This window comes from Cervus elaphus, chromosome 29 (genome assembly GCF_910594005.1).
Source record: "Cervus elaphus chromosome 29, mCerEla1.1, whole genome shotgun sequence".
NCBI classification, from domain to species: Eukaryota; Metazoa; Chordata; class Mammalia; order Artiodactyla; family Cervidae; genus Cervus; species Cervus elaphus.
Genome location: NC_057843.1, coordinates 51,202,597 through 51,221,588, shown reverse-complemented (window position 1 = coordinate 51,221,588; position 18,992 = coordinate 51,202,597). Strand labels below are relative to the sequence as shown.

The 18,992-nt window shown below is 34.3% G+C and overlaps 1 protein-coding gene across 3 annotated transcripts in view; it reads right to left on the bottom strand.

Annotated features, from left to right (window-relative positions):
- The window catches only part of VPS13A (vacuolar protein sorting 13 homolog A), a 268,740-nt gene that overhangs the window by 46,326 nt on the left and 203,422 nt on the right, over nucleotides 1-18,992 (bottom strand). For all 3 annotated transcript variants that reach the window (XM_043890712.1, XM_043890713.1, XM_043890714.1), the window contains exons 53-59: nucleotides 16,231-16,360; nucleotides 9,688-9,920; nucleotides 3,724-3,877; nucleotides 3,021-3,185; nucleotides 2,741-2,822; nucleotides 2,070-2,139; nucleotides 1,092-1,197 (exon numbers count right to left, since the gene is read on the bottom strand). In XM_043890712.1, the coding sequence (XP_043746647.1) occupies nucleotides 1,092-1,197; nucleotides 2,070-2,139; nucleotides 2,741-2,822; nucleotides 3,021-3,185; nucleotides 3,724-3,877; nucleotides 9,688-9,920; nucleotides 16,231-16,360 (940 nt within the window). The remainder of the gene's footprint in view (nucleotides 1-1,091; nucleotides 1,198-2,069; nucleotides 2,140-2,740; nucleotides 2,823-3,020; nucleotides 3,186-3,723; nucleotides 3,878-9,687; nucleotides 9,921-16,230; nucleotides 16,361-18,992) is intronic.

Here is an 18,992-nt window from a genome sequence, read left to right as displayed (position 1 = left end):
ACAGACAGAAAGTACATTAGTGTTTGCATAAGGCTAAGGCATTTTTCTTTTGGGGGTGAAGAAAATATTCTGGAATCAGTGATGATGGTTGCATAATTCTGAATATACTAAAAACTACTAAACTACACAATTGGGTAAAATGTATAGTATGTGAACTATAGCTCGATGAACTGTTATTAAAAGGAAAAAAGGTGTAATTTCCTTGTCTTTATCTGTGTACAATTGACCCTTGAACCACAGAGATTTGAAGTGCAAGGATCTACTTATACACGTTCCCTTTCCCCCACCCTATACTAAATACTATAGTACTATACGATCCTCGGTTGTGTGAATCCTTGGATGCAGACCCTTGGATATGGAGGAACTATGTATGCAGAGGGCCAAATATACATTATACACAGATCTTTAACTGAGAACAGGGTTGGTGCCCATCATCCCCACATTGTTCAAAGATAAACTATAGTTTATCTTCAAAATCCTTTCTAAAAGACCAGCTGAAAAAGAAAACATCTCTTATCCACCCAACAATTGTATTTTTATCATCTTTCTATCAGTTATAAAGAACATATTATATTTATTTTCCTTATCCCTTTTCTTATCAAATATCTTGGTCATATCCAAATTTATAAATTATAGAGCATAGTATTTATATGTAAGCGATAATGTGGGTTTGTAACATTAGTTTAAAAAAAGGGAAAGTTTCATTCTGTATATTTTGTTACCTTTTACAGAATAATAAAAGAATTACATATTAAAAAAAAATTATCAATTAACACAAAAGTAACACAGGAAAATAAAATAGGAAGAAACAAGTGATGTAAGCATGACCGATTATCCTCTTCTTCTTTTACTGACTTAAAACTTTTCCTCCTATTTGCTACCTCATCTTCAAAAGGCTAGCTGTCTCACTTCCAACTTCTATAATTTGAATATGTGATTTTCACCAATGTAGAACCATGGTAGCAGAATAAAATTTTTTTAATTTTTAAAAACATGTTAATACATTTAAGAATGTATAATGCTATCACTATTTCCTAAAGTCCTCCTCTTTCCCGACTTCATCCAGTCAACGCTACTATTTTAAGTCTCACCTCTGTTTTTTCAGTTACTTCAGCTGGTGTCATAAGTTCTGATACAGCATAGACAAATCCAAGATCTAACCTGAGATCCATTTCTTGGATCAACACTTTGAAATACCTATAATAGCAAGGTAAAACATTTTAAGGTAAAACATTTAAAAATTATCGATTAACTGAATTAACAAAATTATAAAAGAAAAAGTATAAGACAAATACCAAAACATTCACAGTTAGGACTTTCTAGATGAATGAATTAAAAACATAATGGCAACACTGTTCATAATAGAAACAAACTCAAAATGTGAAAATGCCTACAAAGAGAAAATTGATAAGTAAACTGGCACAAAGTCACACAAGGAAATATTACATACAAGTGATAATAAATAAACTCTAGCTATATACAACAAAATAAATTAATTTTAGTAAAAATTTGAATTAAAAAAGCAAGCCCAAGGAATATATTTACAGTTTGAAAAAAATTTAATTAGCAAACTTTTGGCAAAGTAAGAAGCATAATGTTCAGCTACACATAAATAATAAACTAGTATTTTTAAAAGGGAATAAAAACAGTATTTATCTTGGTGATAGGGTGGAGGAAACAAGAAATAATCGGGAGTGATACATAGATGGATGCTTCTGTCAATGTTCTGTTTTTTGAAATGGGTGGTGACTGAATTTGAATATACTATTTTCTTTCTTGTTTATAAAACAGTATGCAGTAACGATAGACAACAGAGAAAACAAATAAAGTAATAAAATACACATAATTTAGAAATGACTATTATTAATATCTATGTATAATTCATTTGAAGCCTTCTGACTTCTAAAGATTATGAAATAATTGATTTTTTCTATGACCTTTCTAATTTAACATTTTACACTTAAATCTTTGACTCAACTAAAATTTATTTAAGAGTACAATTAACTCACATATTTAAACAAAACATTGTGCTTTAAATGCACACAAAATAAACATATTAAGATACTTACTTAATACGTGATATCTGTGAATGTCCTGCAGATCTCATGACGATACTGACATCTGTAAAGGGTTTTGGTGCTGTAAAGATTAACAAATATGATTAATCTAATGATGCTTTAAACAAAAGATAAGCATTTTCTTGTAATTTAATACACATCACAATGGGCACTTAAATTATGTATTAAATCATGAGCATGAATTAAAATTACTGATATTTGTAGGATCTACCACAATCTTAATTTCAGACTGCAGGATTTTTTTTTTTTTTAATTATCTGTATTCACTTTTAGCTTAACTGAACCTTTAAATTAGTGATTTTAAACCAGAAGTATACATTAGAATCACCAGGACAGCTTTGTGAAAACAGACTTCACGGTCTTAACCCTTTATCCAAAGGTTCCAGTGGCTTTTAAATTAGGAATTTACAAATTTGTAATCTTTTAAAGAAATTAATATCTCTAAAAATTATATATACATTTCAAATCAATCTTTTCTTCAATATTCACTCAGTTTTATTGAAGTTAGTTGAGTACTTCCTGGTCTTTTTTCAAGTCATTGAATTTTTCAATGATCCTATAGAAACTAAACTTGAGGATGGTTTCACTTCATACTTTTATAGTAAAATAAATCAAATAGCTAATACAACCATTTTTATGGCAATCTAAAAATAGAAACAAACCTGAATCCAAGGTGACCGACTTGGGCGGTTTAATGGGATAAAACACAAATGGAAATATAGCACCATGTATTTGGTTTTGGATCTAAAAAAACAAACAGGACAGTATATTAATATGTTAATTATAGCATCTGACTAGAATAACAAAATTTAAGAAGTAGAAGGCATCAAACACTCTAGTCCAACAAATTGAAGTACAGACAAAACAGACTATGGGGAATATATTTATTCTATTTCCATATTTCTTTAGAATATGATTTGAATTCAGTCTTTTCAGACTTACCTGTATTCTGTAAATTTGAATTCTAAATGATGACTGATGTGCAGATGTGCTATATTCTACTTTTAATGCTGGAAGATAATTTCTCCTTATAGCTATTACATGCGGCTGCAGAATTTTCATGTTTGTACCACTAGGTGTCAAGCGAACCTGAAAAATATGCCCACTCTCCCACAAAAAAAAACCACAGAATTTCTCTTTATTAATTGACTAAAGTTAGAAATCTGTACCAAAAACCTTTTATAATATTAATTTAAATAGCAGGCTAAATATTTGATAAGATTTTGATTGAGATCTTCATATCCCATACACATACAACTCACAAATATTCATACAATATTCACAAAATATTCATATATCCCTGGTAACTTGATTTTATCACTTTTTATATAACTTTTATATAACTAAAATTTTTTTACTTTTTTTCCTTAACTTTTAATTCACTAAAATTTATCAAAAAATAAAGCAATATAAGAAAAATAACTTTAAAAATAAAGCAAAACAACTTAGATCATTAGCACTTAAAAAAGTCTGAATCTTAATAGAGAACTATTCCTTTAAAATATTCTATATAAAGTACATATAATAATATAATAAGATTCATTGTTTTGTAAGCAAACTTGTCTTTCCTTAAAAACGAACTCGTGGTTCATCTAATTACAACAGATAGAAATTAAAACTTCATATCAGTACTTAAAAATATTACCGGAATGTTAGTGTCCAACTCAATAATCTTGTCTTCTGATGGTGAAGATTCAGTGTATTCCTTAAATTCCTTCTCTAACTTCTCAGTGTGCTTTACGCTCATTGGCTTCCATCTTGCCTTCTTCCTGGGCTTTGTCTCCCAAACCACATCAGAACTTATATATGAAAGCAAAAATCACAGTACTAATTTATAAACAGTTTCATTTTAACTGGTTTATTACATAAATTACAAAACCATCAGTGCATTTTTGCAATATCTCTAGTTGTGAGCAAGCACATTGTAAGTTTAAAAACATGAATTCATTCAACCAATACTTATTAAACTCTTATTCAGGCATTATTCTAGGTGGCAGCAATATTATTAGGGAACGTTTCTGCCATTTTGGAACCTTCTTTTACCTGAGGAGAGAAAGACAGACACTAAACAGTAAATTAGCATATTTTAATATATTAGGAGGTGAAAATGCTTTTGAAAGAAGAAAAAGCAGATAGGTTAAGGAGGATCTGGAGTACTGGGATATGCAAAGAGGTGGGGGTTGCAGTATCAAAACAGAATGGTCAATGGAGTTGTCATTAAGAAGGTGAGATTTTGACAGCCTTAAAGAAGATGGGGCAGTTCTCCAGCGGACAAGAATGTTTCAGGTAGAGAGAAAAGCCAGAGCAGACTACAGGGCAGAGCAGGCCACAGCACAGGAAGCGCAGGGGCCTGGCGTGCCTGGAATACATCATGAGTAGCAGATGATGTAAGACAGATAATGAGAGGCAAAACAATGTAAAGCCTAGAGGATATGGTAAAGACTGAGTTTTATTCTGAGATGAGGACCCACTGAATGATTATGAAAAGATAATCAACAATATGATCTGACTTAAGGTTTAAGAATAAACTGTGTGATGGGATGGGAAGCAAGAAAAAATAATATAGGATGAGGACTAGAACAGGAAAACTTGTTAGGAATGTAATGCAGTAAGCCAGGAGAAAAATGATGATGGTTCCGCCTAGGGTGGTAAGACTGAAGCATTACAAAGGGGTCAGATTCTATGTGTGTTTTGAAGCAAGATCCAAAACACTACTTTCAGATGGATTAGACATAGGGGGTAAGATAAAGAAATCAAAAATGATTCCAAAGATTTTGACCTGAGCAAGCAGAAGAATGTAGTTGTCATTAACTCCAATGGGAAAGCAGGTTTTGATAGAAAGAGGAAGGAGTTTGGTTTTACATACTAAAAAGCTTAAGAAGTCGCTTAGATACCTAAGCAGAGATTTTATGTAAGTAGCTGGACAGACAAGTCTGGAGCTCAGAACAAAAATCTAGCTGAAGATACACTTCAAGAAGTTTTCTACATATATACGGTATTTGAAATCATAAAACTGAAACAGAGAAGAGAAGAGGACTCAGATCTGAGAGCCTCAAGATACCCAATATTAAGCAGTTGAGAAAATAACAAGAAACCAAGAGGTGAGACTAAGAATGCTGGAATAGAAAGAAAAACCAAGGCGGTGAATTACCCTGGAAGTAAAGTCAAAGAAACTGGGTCAAGGAGGGATCTTTGTAGAATGTTCAGTTCAGTTCAGTTGCTCAGTCATGTCTGACTCTTTGCAACACCATGGATCGCAGCACGCCAGGCCTCCCTGTCCATCACCAACTCCCGAAGTTTACTCAAACCCATATCCATCAAGTTAGTGATGCCATCCAGCCATCTCATCCTCTGTCGTCCCCTTCTCCTCCTGCCCCCAATCCCTCCCAGCATCAGGGTCTTTTCAAATAACTCTTCGCATGAGGTGGCCAAAGTACTGGAGTTTCAGCTTCAGCATCAGTCCTTCCAATGAACACCCAGGACTGATCTCCTTTAGGATGGACTGGTTGGATCTCCTTGCAGTCCAAGGGACTCTCAAGAGTCTTCTCTAACACCATAATTCAAAAGTATCAATTTTTCAGCACTCAGCTTTCTTCACAGTCCAATTCTCACATCCATACATGACCACTGGAAAAACCATAGCCTTGACTAGACGGACCTTTGTTGGCGAAGTAATATCTCTGCTTTTTAATGTGCTGTCTAGGTTGGTCATAACTTTTCTTCCAAGGAGTAAGCATCTTTTAATTTCATGGCTGCAATCACCATCTACAGTGATTTTGGAGCCCTAAATAATAAACTCTGACACTGTTTCCACTGTCTCCCCATCTATTTCCCATGAAGTGATGGGACCAGATGCCATGATCTTAGTTTTCTGAATGTTGAGTTTTAAGCCAACTTTTTCACTCTCTTCTTTCACTTTCATCAAGAGGCTCTTTAGTTCTTCTTCACTTTCTGCCATAAGGGTGGTGTCATCTGCATATCTGAGGTTATTGACATTTCTCCCAGCAATCTTGATTCCAGCCTGTGCTTCTTCCAGCCCGTTTCTCATGATGTACTCTGCATATAAGTTAAATAAGCAGGGTGACAATATACAGCCTTGACCTACTCCTTTTCCTATTTGGAACCAGTCTGTTGTTCCATGTCCAGTTCTAACTGTTGCTTCCTGACCTGCATACAGGTTTCTCAAGAGGCAGGTCAGGTGGTCTGGTGTTCCCATCTCTTTAGAATTTTCCACAGTTTATTGTGATCCACACAGTCAAAGGCTTTGGCGTAGTCAATAAAGCAGAAATAGATGTTTTTCTGGAACTCTCTTGCTTTTTTGAAGATCCAGTGGATGTTGGCAATTTGATCTCTGGTTCCTCTGCCTTTTCTAAATCCACCTTGAACATCGGCAAGTTCATGGTTCGCGCACTGCTGAAGCCTGGCTTCGAGAATTTTGAGCATTACTTTACTAGCGTGTGAGATGAGTGCAACTGTGTGGTAGTTTGAGCATTCTTTGGGATTGCCTTTCTTTGGAACTGGAATGAAAACTGATCTTTTCCAGTCCTGTGGCCACTGCTGAGTTTCCCAAATTTGTTGGCATATTGAGTACAGCACTTTAACAGCATCATCTTTCAGGATTTGAAATAACTCCACTGGAATTCCATCACCTCCACTAGCTTTGTTCGTAGTGATGCTTTCTAAGGCCCACGTGACTTCACATTCCAGGATGTCTGGCTCTAGGTGAGTGATCACAGCATTGTGATTATCTGCGTCATGAAGATCTTTTTTATACAGTTCTTCTGTGTATTCTTGCCATCTCTTCTTATTATCTTCTGCTTCTGTTAGGTCCATACAATTTTTGTCCTTTATCGAACCCATCTTTGCATGGAATGTTCTCTTGGTATCTCTGATTTTCTTGAAGAGATCTCTAGAATTTCCCATTTTGTTGTTTTCCTCTATTTCTTTGCACTGATTGCTGAGGAAGGCTTTCTTATCTCTCCTTGCTGTTCTTTGGAACTCTGCATTCAAATGGGAATATCTTTCCTGTAGAATATTAGAATGTTATCAACTTAAGCAACATGAAGACTGGTAATTGTACAATGCACCTGGCAAAACATAGGTCTCTGGTGATCTTATTAAGACCAGTTTTATGGTACACTGAAAGCAAAATCCTGTTCGGAACAGTTAAAGAAAAAATGGTTAAAAAAAGAACTGGAGAGAGTGAAAATATTTTTTGAAATAGATAACACTTCTAATGAGTTCAGCTATAAAGTAAAGCAAAGAAATATGCAGTAGGCAGCAGGGAAAGTAGGTTCAAGAGAATATTTTTTTAGTTGAAAGATATTAAACTTATTAGGACAATTCAATAGGGAGCCAAAAATTATTGAAGTAGGACAGAGAAAGAAGAGGATTGCTGGGTCAGTGTCTCAAGAAGCAAGAGTGAATGAAATATAGTGCAAAAGAAGAAAAATATGTTTAAATAGGAGCACATAGAATATATCTATGGTAAGTGGGAAGTGTGTTGCTGCAATATATAGGTAAAAAATACTGGTGCATAGGAAGCTGAGATGTTGGGAGTGGGTCTTTGGAAGTTCCTTTTTGACTGCATCAGTTTACTTGGTGAAATAAGACTCAAGGCACTGAGCTGAGAGAGAATGGGGATTTAAAAAGAGCCAAAATGTGAAATGGGCTTCCCTTGTGGCTCAGCTAGTAAAGAATCCCCCTGCAATGCAGGAGATCTAGGTTCGATCCCTGGGTTGGGAAGATCCCCTGAGGAAGGGAAAGGCTACCAACTCCATTATTCTGGCCTGGAGAATTCCATGAACTGTATAGTCCATCGGGTTGCAGAGTCTGGCTCAGTGATAAAGAATCTGCTTGCCAATGCTGGAGACTTTAAGACATGGGTTCAATCCCTGGGTTGGGATGATCCCTGGGGAGGAAAGGGCAACCAGTGGCAGTATTCTTGCCTGGAAAGTTCCATGTATAGAAGAACCTGGCAAGCTACAGTCCATGGGGTCTCAAGGAGTCTGACAGGACACATGCATGCAAAGTGTGAAATAGTAATCTAGGAGAGAGAGTGAATGGAACAAATCTAATTTACTAAAAAACCACTGAAAGACTTAAACACAGAATTTAAAAATCTATCCACATTCTAGGGGCTTCCCTGGTGGTCCAGTAGTTAAGACCCCATGCTTTCCCTGCCGGGGATGCAGGTTTCATCTCTGGTCAGGTAGTTGAGATCCTGCATGCCATGCCACAGAGCAAACACACACACACAGGTGGGAGAAGAGGCTCCTGACAGCTTCCAGTTTCCACACCTCGGAAAAAATCTATCCACATTCTAAAAGCACTTCACCCATTCTGTTTAAGTATGTAAGTTATTTAATTTTACTCATTCTAAAATTTGTTCTCTTTCTTCTAAGATTTATGTTCTCTTAATAACTATGTTCTCTTATAATTTCTGTTCTCTTAAAAATAAAAGAAAGATAGAAACCGTGTATCAATTCCCTTTGCATTCACATCATTTAGCATAGGAGATAGCACATTCAGTTTCACAGGCTTAAAATCTGTTATTTGAACTTTCTATTTCAGTAATAAGATATTTTTTTGAGAACAATAAAAATTTCTAAGGAAATAGTTTTAACATGCTTGTTTATTGATTTGGCTGCACTGCTTGGCACACAGGTTCTTGGTTCTCTGACCAGGGATCGAATCTGTGCCCCTGCAATGGATGCGCTAAATACTAACCACTAGACTGCCCAGGAATTTCCTTTAATATGTCTTTTTAAATGGCACAGCTACCATTCAAGCAGTCAGGGACATTTCTAGATGAATTTACATAGAAAAACAAAATATATATCATAAACCTTTAATTTATATATCTGAGAGTTTAATTCAAGGGATTAAAACTCCATTATCCTTGTTATACAAACTGGAATCTAGCAACACTCTCAAATTAGGCAGTAATATAAAAATACTAATTTCAAGTAGTTACGAACAGAAACATTAAGTGCATAAAGGAAAGAAAAGAGTTTTACTGGTGATGACTTATGTGGGAAATGGTAAATACAATACTACCTTATTAGATCTTAAAGTGCCAAGATCAAAGTAGAAAGTGATTAGAAAGTAAGATGTATAGTGTGGGGAATACAGTCAATAATAATGAATAATTTTTGTATGGTCACAGATGGTAATTAGACTTACTGTGATCACTGTAATAAACAGAAATATTGAGTTACTATGTTATGTACCAGAAACTAACACACTGTAGCAGATCAAACGTACTTCAAAATAAACAAACTCATAGAAAAAGGTGGTAATGAAAAATTAAACATTTCCTTATGACATGTTAAAGAAAGAAAATATACTTTTAATAAGTTGAATAATTCTAATTTTCAGAGAGTTGGGAAAATAAATATGATGAGAGATTTATAAATCTGATTTTTGGTATATCTTTATCTTGAAAGGCAAAAAAGTATCAAAGCACTTTTAAATTAGCATTACCTTAGATTAGTATCATTGAGTAGTCAAAACAAAATTTAAACTAAATCATTTTAGACTTTACAATCACCATTTTTAATGATTAAGAACTTACACTTAAATGTATCCAAATTCTAATGCATCTAACCTTGTAATGCCAATATAGGCTACTTCTTGCTTTGTATAATTGTTGACAAGAGAAATCCCAACATCTTGTAATGCCAATACAATCTCTTGCTCTGCTAACTCTGCTTTCTCACTTTCATATGTCACTTTAAACACTCTTGGATCTTCAGTGAATAAAATAATGCGTTGTAAGCCTTCAAAAAATGAAACTAAATAAATGGTCTTTTTCCCCAAATTTATAGGTGTCATCATATCCTGAAATAAAATCATCAAAAAAATAAGAAAATTAGAATTTGGTGCCAACCAACATGAAATCTACATTCTACATTTGAAAAATGAGAATAGTAATGGTACCTCCTTCATAGGAATAAAATAAATTAACAATTGTGCAACATTTGGAAATTTACATAATTCAAATTAGTTAATGAAAGTTTCTGCCATAATCATTATGAAGTCAGGAAGACAGGTAAACTTTTAATATCATAGTAAAATCTAATTAGTCTTCCTTTGTAGGCTAATTAGTAACACAGAATTTATCTTCTCTGCTTTATTACAAGACTAATCAATGTGTTATGCATTAAAAGTTGTTTAGTCAGAAACTTCTATTGCTTTTCAGAGCTGAACTAAATAAGATAAAAGAATATTTGACACCCCAGCTGCATGCTCTACAAAGCACAAATACTACAGGGTTAATATTACAGAAAGAATTTATATATAAGCATTGCGCTGATATCAGGGTCTTCAGTTTAAAATAATTAACTTCTAATAGTTAACTGTCAGCCATTAATTTCTAGTTAAGTGAACATTCTGATTAAACAAGATATTATAATATACAGTACACATTCATGTTATAATCCACTAAAATTAAAAATAAGTTAAAATATAGTCATGTTACTTATAACACTCTCTAAAATATAATACATAATACTAAAACTATATTAAGATGTAAATAAGCTAATTTCCAAGTAATTCTGAAATATTGCTAATATGTTATAGTGGATTACAGGTTTATCTTGGCAAACTTCAACTATCATGGTGATGTAAATATGCAAAAGTACTTATTGAAGCTGAGGCTCCAATACTTTGGCCACCTGATGCAAAGAGCTGACTCATTGGAAAAGACCCTGATGCTGGGAAAGATTGAAGGCAGGAGGAGAAGAGGACGACAGAGGATGAGATGGTTGTACGGCATCACCAACTCAATGGAGAAGAGTTTGAGTAAACTCTGTGAGTTGGTGATGGACAGGGAGGCCTGGCGTGCTGCAATCCATGGGGTCACAAAGAGTCGGACACGACTGAGCAACTGAACTGAACTGAACTGATGCAAAAGTACTAATCGACAGGTTAAACAGCTTATTATTTTTATTTTTTATATTAAAATGAATTATTTTCTAAAAATAAATCTAATAATCATGAATTTAAAAAATAAAGTTAGGCCAATTATGGGCAACCCTGTCAAATACATTTAAACAACACTGGACTTCACAAGAGCAACACTGGAAAGACACTGGAAAAATATAATCAATATTCTAAAAGAAAACAACTCAGAACCCAGAATTCCTTACTCAGTAAAAGTATTCCTCAGTGAAGAAAAGTACAAGAAATAAAGACTCTTGAAGACAAATGAAAACTACTAAATATCACCATCAACAGAAATTCACGCGAGCAAATTCTACAGGAGGAATTAAATACCAGCAAGAGCAAAGTGATACAAGATGAATGTATGAAGTAAGAAAGGAATGTTACACAAATAAAATGTGAGAGAAAATATTTTACAAAATTCAATATTCAGGATTAATAAAAATTTTTGGCAAACAAAGACTACATGAGAAGTTCTTTAACCTCTTATCAAACTTCCCAAACACCCACCAAACTTCAGCAAAGATCACACTTAAAGGTAAATGTTGATGTCATATAACTTGAGACCAAAAATAAGGCAAAAATATATGTAAACATCAGTTTCATTAAAGAGGACATAGAGATGCAAGCCAGTCCAGTAAGGAAAAAGAAATTAAAGATGAAAGGACTGAAAAGGAGAAAGCAAAACTCTCATTCTTTTTAAGTGTCATGATTGTACATGTGGAAAAATAAAAAACAAATAATGTCAATAAGAGAATTCAGTGAATTTTCTGGATTAAAAAAAAAAATCAATACTCAAAATGCCATTACACTCCCATATGCTAACAAGTTTAATTTTAAAAAGATATCATGGGTTTCTGTTCTGGCAACTGATGACTAGGTGGTCTGAGACAAACCTTCTTGCTAACAGCAAAAAGTTGGACAACATCTAAAAAGGAAAAATATGTGTCTGAAAAAACAGAAAAGTTTCCGAGACAGCATGAATCAACAGTGCCAAGATCAGAGAGAGAAAGAAAGCCAATAAAGGTGAACTTTGTGGGGCTTCCCTGGTGGTCCAATGCCTAAGATTCTGTGCTCCCAATGCAGGGGGCTCAGGTTGGATCCAGGGTCTGGGAGCTAGATGCCACATGCCAGAACTAAGAGTTCACAGGCCGTTAACTAAAGACCCCTCATGCCACAACTAAGACTCAGCGTAGTCAAATAAATAAATAAAACCAAGAAACTAAACAAAGTCACAGAAAAGACAAAGTGGTCTTTGTATTCAGCGTTCACAACTGTCAGTTCAAAAAGTAGAAGCAAATACTGAGAAGTTAGGGAACATCATACAGAGTCTCAAATTATCTTTAAAATTTTTCATATACTATGTTCAGCACAGAGTCAAAAATAAACATTCAAACAGAATGAATTTTAGTGAAAACCAAGAAAAGAGAAAATTTTAAAACATCTAGAAGAAATGTAGGTATTGGAATTGTCAGACAGTCTTTAAAGTAGTTATGATCAGAACATTTAAGAAATTATGTAACAAAATAGAGAATTTTGGAACAAAAACTTTTATAATAGAAACCTTAGAACTGATATTTCAATAACTAAAATTAAGAACTCAATAGATGATTTTAAGAGATTAGACACAGTAAAAGAAGTACATTGAAAAAGAAGTCCGAAGGAAATATTCATACTGAAGGAAGGAGAGAAAAGGATGAAATAACACATAAAAGTCTTAAGAGACATCATAGAACATGTCTCTTAGAACAACACCAGAAAGTCGTAAGAGACATGATGAAAACTCTAATATTTATGCAATGGTGAATTTCAAAGAGAAAAAGGAAAGAGGTGCCGAACCTGAAGTTTGATATCCGGCAGAAATACTTCACTAAAAACAGAGCAAAATAAAGACATTTTCAGACAAATCAAACTGATCAGCTTTGGACTCTGATAAGCGGAATACTGCCTGCCATATCAGTAAACAAAGGATGTCACAGTCAACAACAATTACAGTCGCAGTCTAGGATGAGCTGGTGAACCCTGAGGAAACTCAGAATACAAAAACACAGGATACTAGTCCCAGATAGCTGAGGTGAATATCAAAAGAATGAGTTCAGTGAGCCCAGACTCTTGTACCTTCCCATACACAGAAAAGTGCTAAATGCCCTAACACTTGACTTATCTGCTTTTCTTAAATTAACAATAATCTTTTGATGTTCAGACTACCTGTCCTTTGTTGCAATACTCCTATATATCCTGGCTCCCCCAACTCCGTCTTGCCTCTACAGAGCAATTCTCTCAGGGATGCTTTAGATGCTGCCTCCTGGGGTTGAAGTCCTAAAAATTCCTGCTGAATAAAACATAACTCTCAACACTTTTAGGTTTTGAATAATATTTTAGTCAACAACTCTTGCCTGGAAAATCCCATGGACAGAGGAGTCTGGCAGGTTATAGTCCACAGGGTTGCAGAAGAGTCAGACACAACTTAGCGACTAAACAACAACAATAATCCTCCCAGTTAGGCAGTTGTAAACTGTGGCCTATGATAGTTTTATAAGTCTCAATATTTAAGCCTAAAAAGATACTGTTGTGGGCACTGCAACATTATATACTAATAAGAATCAACTTAACAAAAAGACCACAATTCTAAATTTATATCTACCTGATCACATGGTTGCAAGGAGATCCAACCAGTTCATCCTAAAGGAAATCAGTCCTGAATGTTCATTGGAAGGACTGATGTTGAAGCTGAAACTCCAATACTTTGGCCACCTGATGCAAAGAGCTGACTCATTTGAAAAGACCCTGATGCTGGGAAAGATTGAAGGCAGGTGGAGAAGGGGATGACAGAGGATAAGATGGTTGGATGGCATCACTGACTCAATGGAGGTGAGTTTGAGTAAACTCTGTGAGTCGGTGATGGACAGGGAGGCCTGCAATCCATGGGGTCGCAAAGAGTCAGACACAACTGAGCGACTGAACTGAACCGAATCACACAGTTTCAAAATGTAAGAGCCCAAATTAAGAAAACCAAAAAAGGTATGCATAGATCCATGATTTCAAACACCATTCTCATAACAAGCACAAACAAAAAACTTAATAAGATAGAAGATCTAAACAACTCAACAAAACTTGAATAAACTGACATATATAGAACACTGTAACCAACTGCAGAATATGTATTTTTTTCAAATACACATAAAATATTTACAAAAATTGATTACAAGCCCACACATTCGATTTTAATAAATTTCAATGAACTGAATCAGAGTATGTTCTCTGGTCACAGTGGAATTAAGTTAGAAATAAATAAACACAGCAAGAAAATACTTTGAAAAGTGATAACCTAAGTAACCATGAAGCCAAAACATAAAAATAAATCACAATGAAATTCAGAAAATATTTTTAACTAAAAAATAATTAATATACAGCCAAATCTGTGAGACAGAATTACTAATGTTTTTGGAAGAAGTTTGTGACTTTAAGTGACTTCAAATAAAAAGTGAAGAAAATCTAAAAAGCAATGATCTAGGTATCTGCTATGAACTCATTTGTGCTGCTCCCCTCCCGCCATTCATATGTTACAGTCTCAGCCTCCAATATGATGGAGGTAATGACACCATGGTTAAATGACATCATGGGGGAGGGGAAGGGTGTAAATAGGGCTCTGATCCACCAGTATTCCTTTCCTTATAAGAGATACTAGAGAGCTCACTCCCTCTCTCTTCACCCTGTGAAGACACAGCAAGAATTCGACTATACTGGCATTCTGATCTCAGGGGTCCTGCCTCCGGTACCACTAGAAATGAATCTCCACTGTTTAAGGCATCCAGGCTAAGGTATTTTGTTACAGCATCCTGAGCAGATTAATACAATTATCTATCTCAAGAGTTTAAAAGAAAATTATAAAATTAAAACAGAAGAAAGGTGAAAGAATATAATATAGATTAGGCAAAAATAGGTGAAAATGAAAACAAATGTATAAAAGAGATCATCAAAAGGGCAAATTGATGGTTTTCTGACAGACAAAACTAAACTGAAAGTAAATAATAAAATCTCGGCAAAACTTAGGGAAAAAAGGAATGAAGGCACAAATGTTCTATACTAGGAATGGAACAAAAAGAAGAATCATCACTATAAATCTTAAAAAGATAAAAATATGGATATTATAAAAACATTTATATCAATATATTAGAAAACTGAGATGAAATAAATGCATTCTTAGGAAAACTCTTAACAAAACCACACAAATAAAAGTAGAAAACTGAAATGCCCTATCAATAAAAAGTAGCATTCGTAATTTAAAAACCTTCTTATAAAGACTATTGCAGGTAAGATGACTAGGTTTCACTTATGAACTCTATAGCAAACATTCCAAACATTCCACAAATCATACCAGTCTAACACGAACTCTCAGAAAATAGAAAAATTATAGATAATTCCCAACATGTATTAGAAGTCAGGATGACCTTAATATTAAAATCTGGTAAAGTTATTACAAGATAAGACGGTGACAGGCCAACTACATTCATGAATACAAGCAAAAGTCTTGAACAAAACATTAGCAAGTCAATTCCAAAAATACAAGGCTGGCCTAATATTTGAAAAACAACCAAATAAGACAAAGCCCCAAAAGCATATAATCATCTCAAAAGATAAAAAACAAGACATAAAAATTAATAAAAATTCAGTCCTCATTCATTTACTCATTTGATAAGAAATAATAACTAGTGGCAAGAAAAAAAGACACTGGAATAGGGAACAAATTAAGATAAATTTTGAAAGATCAATAAGACTTTAATAAAACAATTTTTGAAAGTCATTTAATATGTTACTGGAGAATGTTTATACCTAACTTTATTATTATAAAAAACAACAGTCTGCCATTCATAGATAAATCCATGTTAACAGATTCCTAAATGTCCTTCACAGAAGCAAAACCAACATAGAAGACATTTAATGCAATAATATATTTGTATCTGTTTATAAACTGAATGCTGGAAGTATCTAAGTTACCCTTTATAACACAATAGAAGCAAATAAGAAGGCAGAAAAAATAAGACTGCTTCCAGTTTTAAACATTTTTGGTTAAGTTAAAGCTTGAATATTGCTTTAAAAATCTTCAGCAGTGTTTAAGAAGTGTAAACACAAAAAGGTCTCAAAACTAGTAAGGCTGAAAAAAAATAAAATCCTGCTAAGAACACCATAATAACCTAGTACATACATCCTTTTGTGTTACTTCACCGTGGCTTTTTCCACATTTCCACTTCAGCTTTCTAGAGCCCACTGGATCAGCCCATGTATAAAATACTGCTTTTCCAGGAGGGAGGGAATCTTCTATTTCACTGAGGGAACTGACATAAATAGGAAAAAGACACAGTAAATTAAGTACAAGTATACAAATATACTAAGAATCTAAAATAATACTTCATTAATTCTGAGTCCATTAATTAAGATTTATGATAGTTCAGAGTAAAGTAGACTGAACTTTTTCCTTGTACAATAAAAAAGTGGTTTTCTGAGAAAATAATGAGAATATTTCAAGGGAAATGTTTGTCCTAGTTAGGAAATAAATATCTCAGGTTGAGTTTCCCTGCTGGCTCAGAGGTAAAGAATCCACCTGCTAAGGCAGGAGACATGGATCCCTGTCTGGGAAGGTCCCAGATGCCAAAGAGCAACTAACTCCATGAGCTATGACTACTGAGCCTGTGCTCTGAGCTGGGGAACCACAACTACTGAGTCCTTGCATCCAGCACTGTGAACCCTAGAGGCTATGCTCCACAAGAAGAGAGGCCACCACAATGAGAAGCCCACGCACTTCAAGGAAGAGTAGTTCAAGCTTGCTGCAACTAATAATGGACTGCACAAAGCAACAAAGACTTATCACTGTCAAAAATTAATTTAAAAAATATCTCCAGGTTTCTGAAACTACTCTGTCAACTTTAAATACTAATTAATTATGAAAGAAAATTATTTCAATTACTTTACCTTATCTATACCAAATCTAAGATAATTTAACTGGTAATACTTCCCTAAGAATCGATTTTACTGTGTCAAAATTCAATTCAATTATTTTTAAAAACCATAAGACACAGGATATAAATCTAAGAAACTCAATCAACTCACAAAACAATTCACCAAAAGAAAATGGAGAAGTTACAAACCAAAAAAATAATATAATATAACTTTTCTGAGCTAAAAAGCTGACTCTGCAGATTAGATTTCACTGGGTATCAGACTAAATGAATGGAAACAATATCATCCAACACAGAATGTATGACTTTGGAAAATGTCAAATTTTAAGAAAATACAGGGAAACCTGCCTATCCCTAAACCTGATCGAGGGAAACCAGTTACCCTTAGAAATAAAAATAAGATTTTTCACTCTGTTCTGTAATACTGAATGCCAGAAAACAACGCAGCAATGCCTACACAAATTTGAGGCAAGAGTCATAACTTAAAAAACTTATGGAAAATTGTTAATTTCCAAAAGTAAGACATTTTGAAATAAGCAATAGCATAACATTTTACCATAAACCCTTCCTTTTTCCAACCAAGGCAGAGAGGAGTCAAAATAAAATTTTAAGAACTGTGGTGCCAAAATATTAAACTAAACCAGTCAAATAAATTAACTCATTAATATTGTGAAAGTCGCTCAGTCGTGTCCAATTCTTTGCGACACCATGACTATAGAGTCCATGGACTTCTCCAGGCCAGAATACTGGAGTGGGTAGCCTTTACCATCTCCAGGGGATCATCCCAATCCAGGGATCATACACAGGTCTTCTGCACTGCAGGCAGAATCTTAACTAGCTGAGCCCCCAGGGAAATCCAAGAAATCTGGAGTGGCCTATCCCTTCTCCAGCAGATCTTCCCGACCCAGGAACCCTAGGGTCTCCTAATTGCAGGTGGAATCTTTACCAGTTGAGCTACCAGGGAAATCCAATTATAAATCAATCCAAATATCTTCAATAACATAGTTTTGAAAAATTAACCATATATTACTCTGGCTCAAAAATCCCAAATTATATTCATAAGAAACTAAATTTGGAAAGAGAAATTGAAGGAAATGAAAAAGTACTCTATATTTGTCATGGAAAATTAGCAGATACTGTTTCACTCTCAAAATTTTAAATGCATCAAAATCTTCCAGAACACAGAAAGTAATTACATACAAGAGAAATAAAATTATATTTTCCAAATCATCATTAGAAGAAAATAATCTATATGACAAAAAAGTATGGCAAGGAATCATAATTAGTCTTTAAAAGTATTACAAACAGGATAAAAATTTTTATTAAAAGACAGATTTTTAACATTATAAAATTAGAAACAAATTCTCAACAATAGAGGAACATTTAATTATAGTGCACCTAAATGATGGAATACCATGCATTTATTTAAAATTGTGTTTCTGAAGCAAATTTACATGCTTGCAATAGCTGTTAAAAACAAGAGATTCAGAAATATAAACGGAGAGCAACAGTAAAAGAGAACTGAATCAAAATGTCGACATTTTTGGTATCAAAGATTATGCTTTTCACAGTTTTTCTACAGAATATTAAAAAAATAAATGGACATTTAGTGATATTATTTTTATATGTAGGAAAGAGTATTAAAAAGCAGAGATATCACTTTGCTGACAAAGGTTCATATAGTCAAAGATATGGTTTTTCTGGTAGTCATGTATGGATGTGAGAGTTGGACCGTAAAGAAGGCTGAGCCCTGAAGAACTGATGCTTTTGAACTGTGGTGCCAGAGAAGACTCTTAAGAGTCCCTTGGACTGCAAGGAGAGCAAACCAGTCCATCCAAAAGGAGATCAGTCCTGAGTGTTCACTGGAAAGACTGATGCTGAAACTGAAGCTCCAATACTTTGGCCACCTGATGCAGAGTCGACTCATTGGAAAAGACCCTAATGCTGGGAAAGATTGAGGGAAGGAAGAAAAGGGGATGACAGAGGATGAAATGGCTGGATGGCATCATCG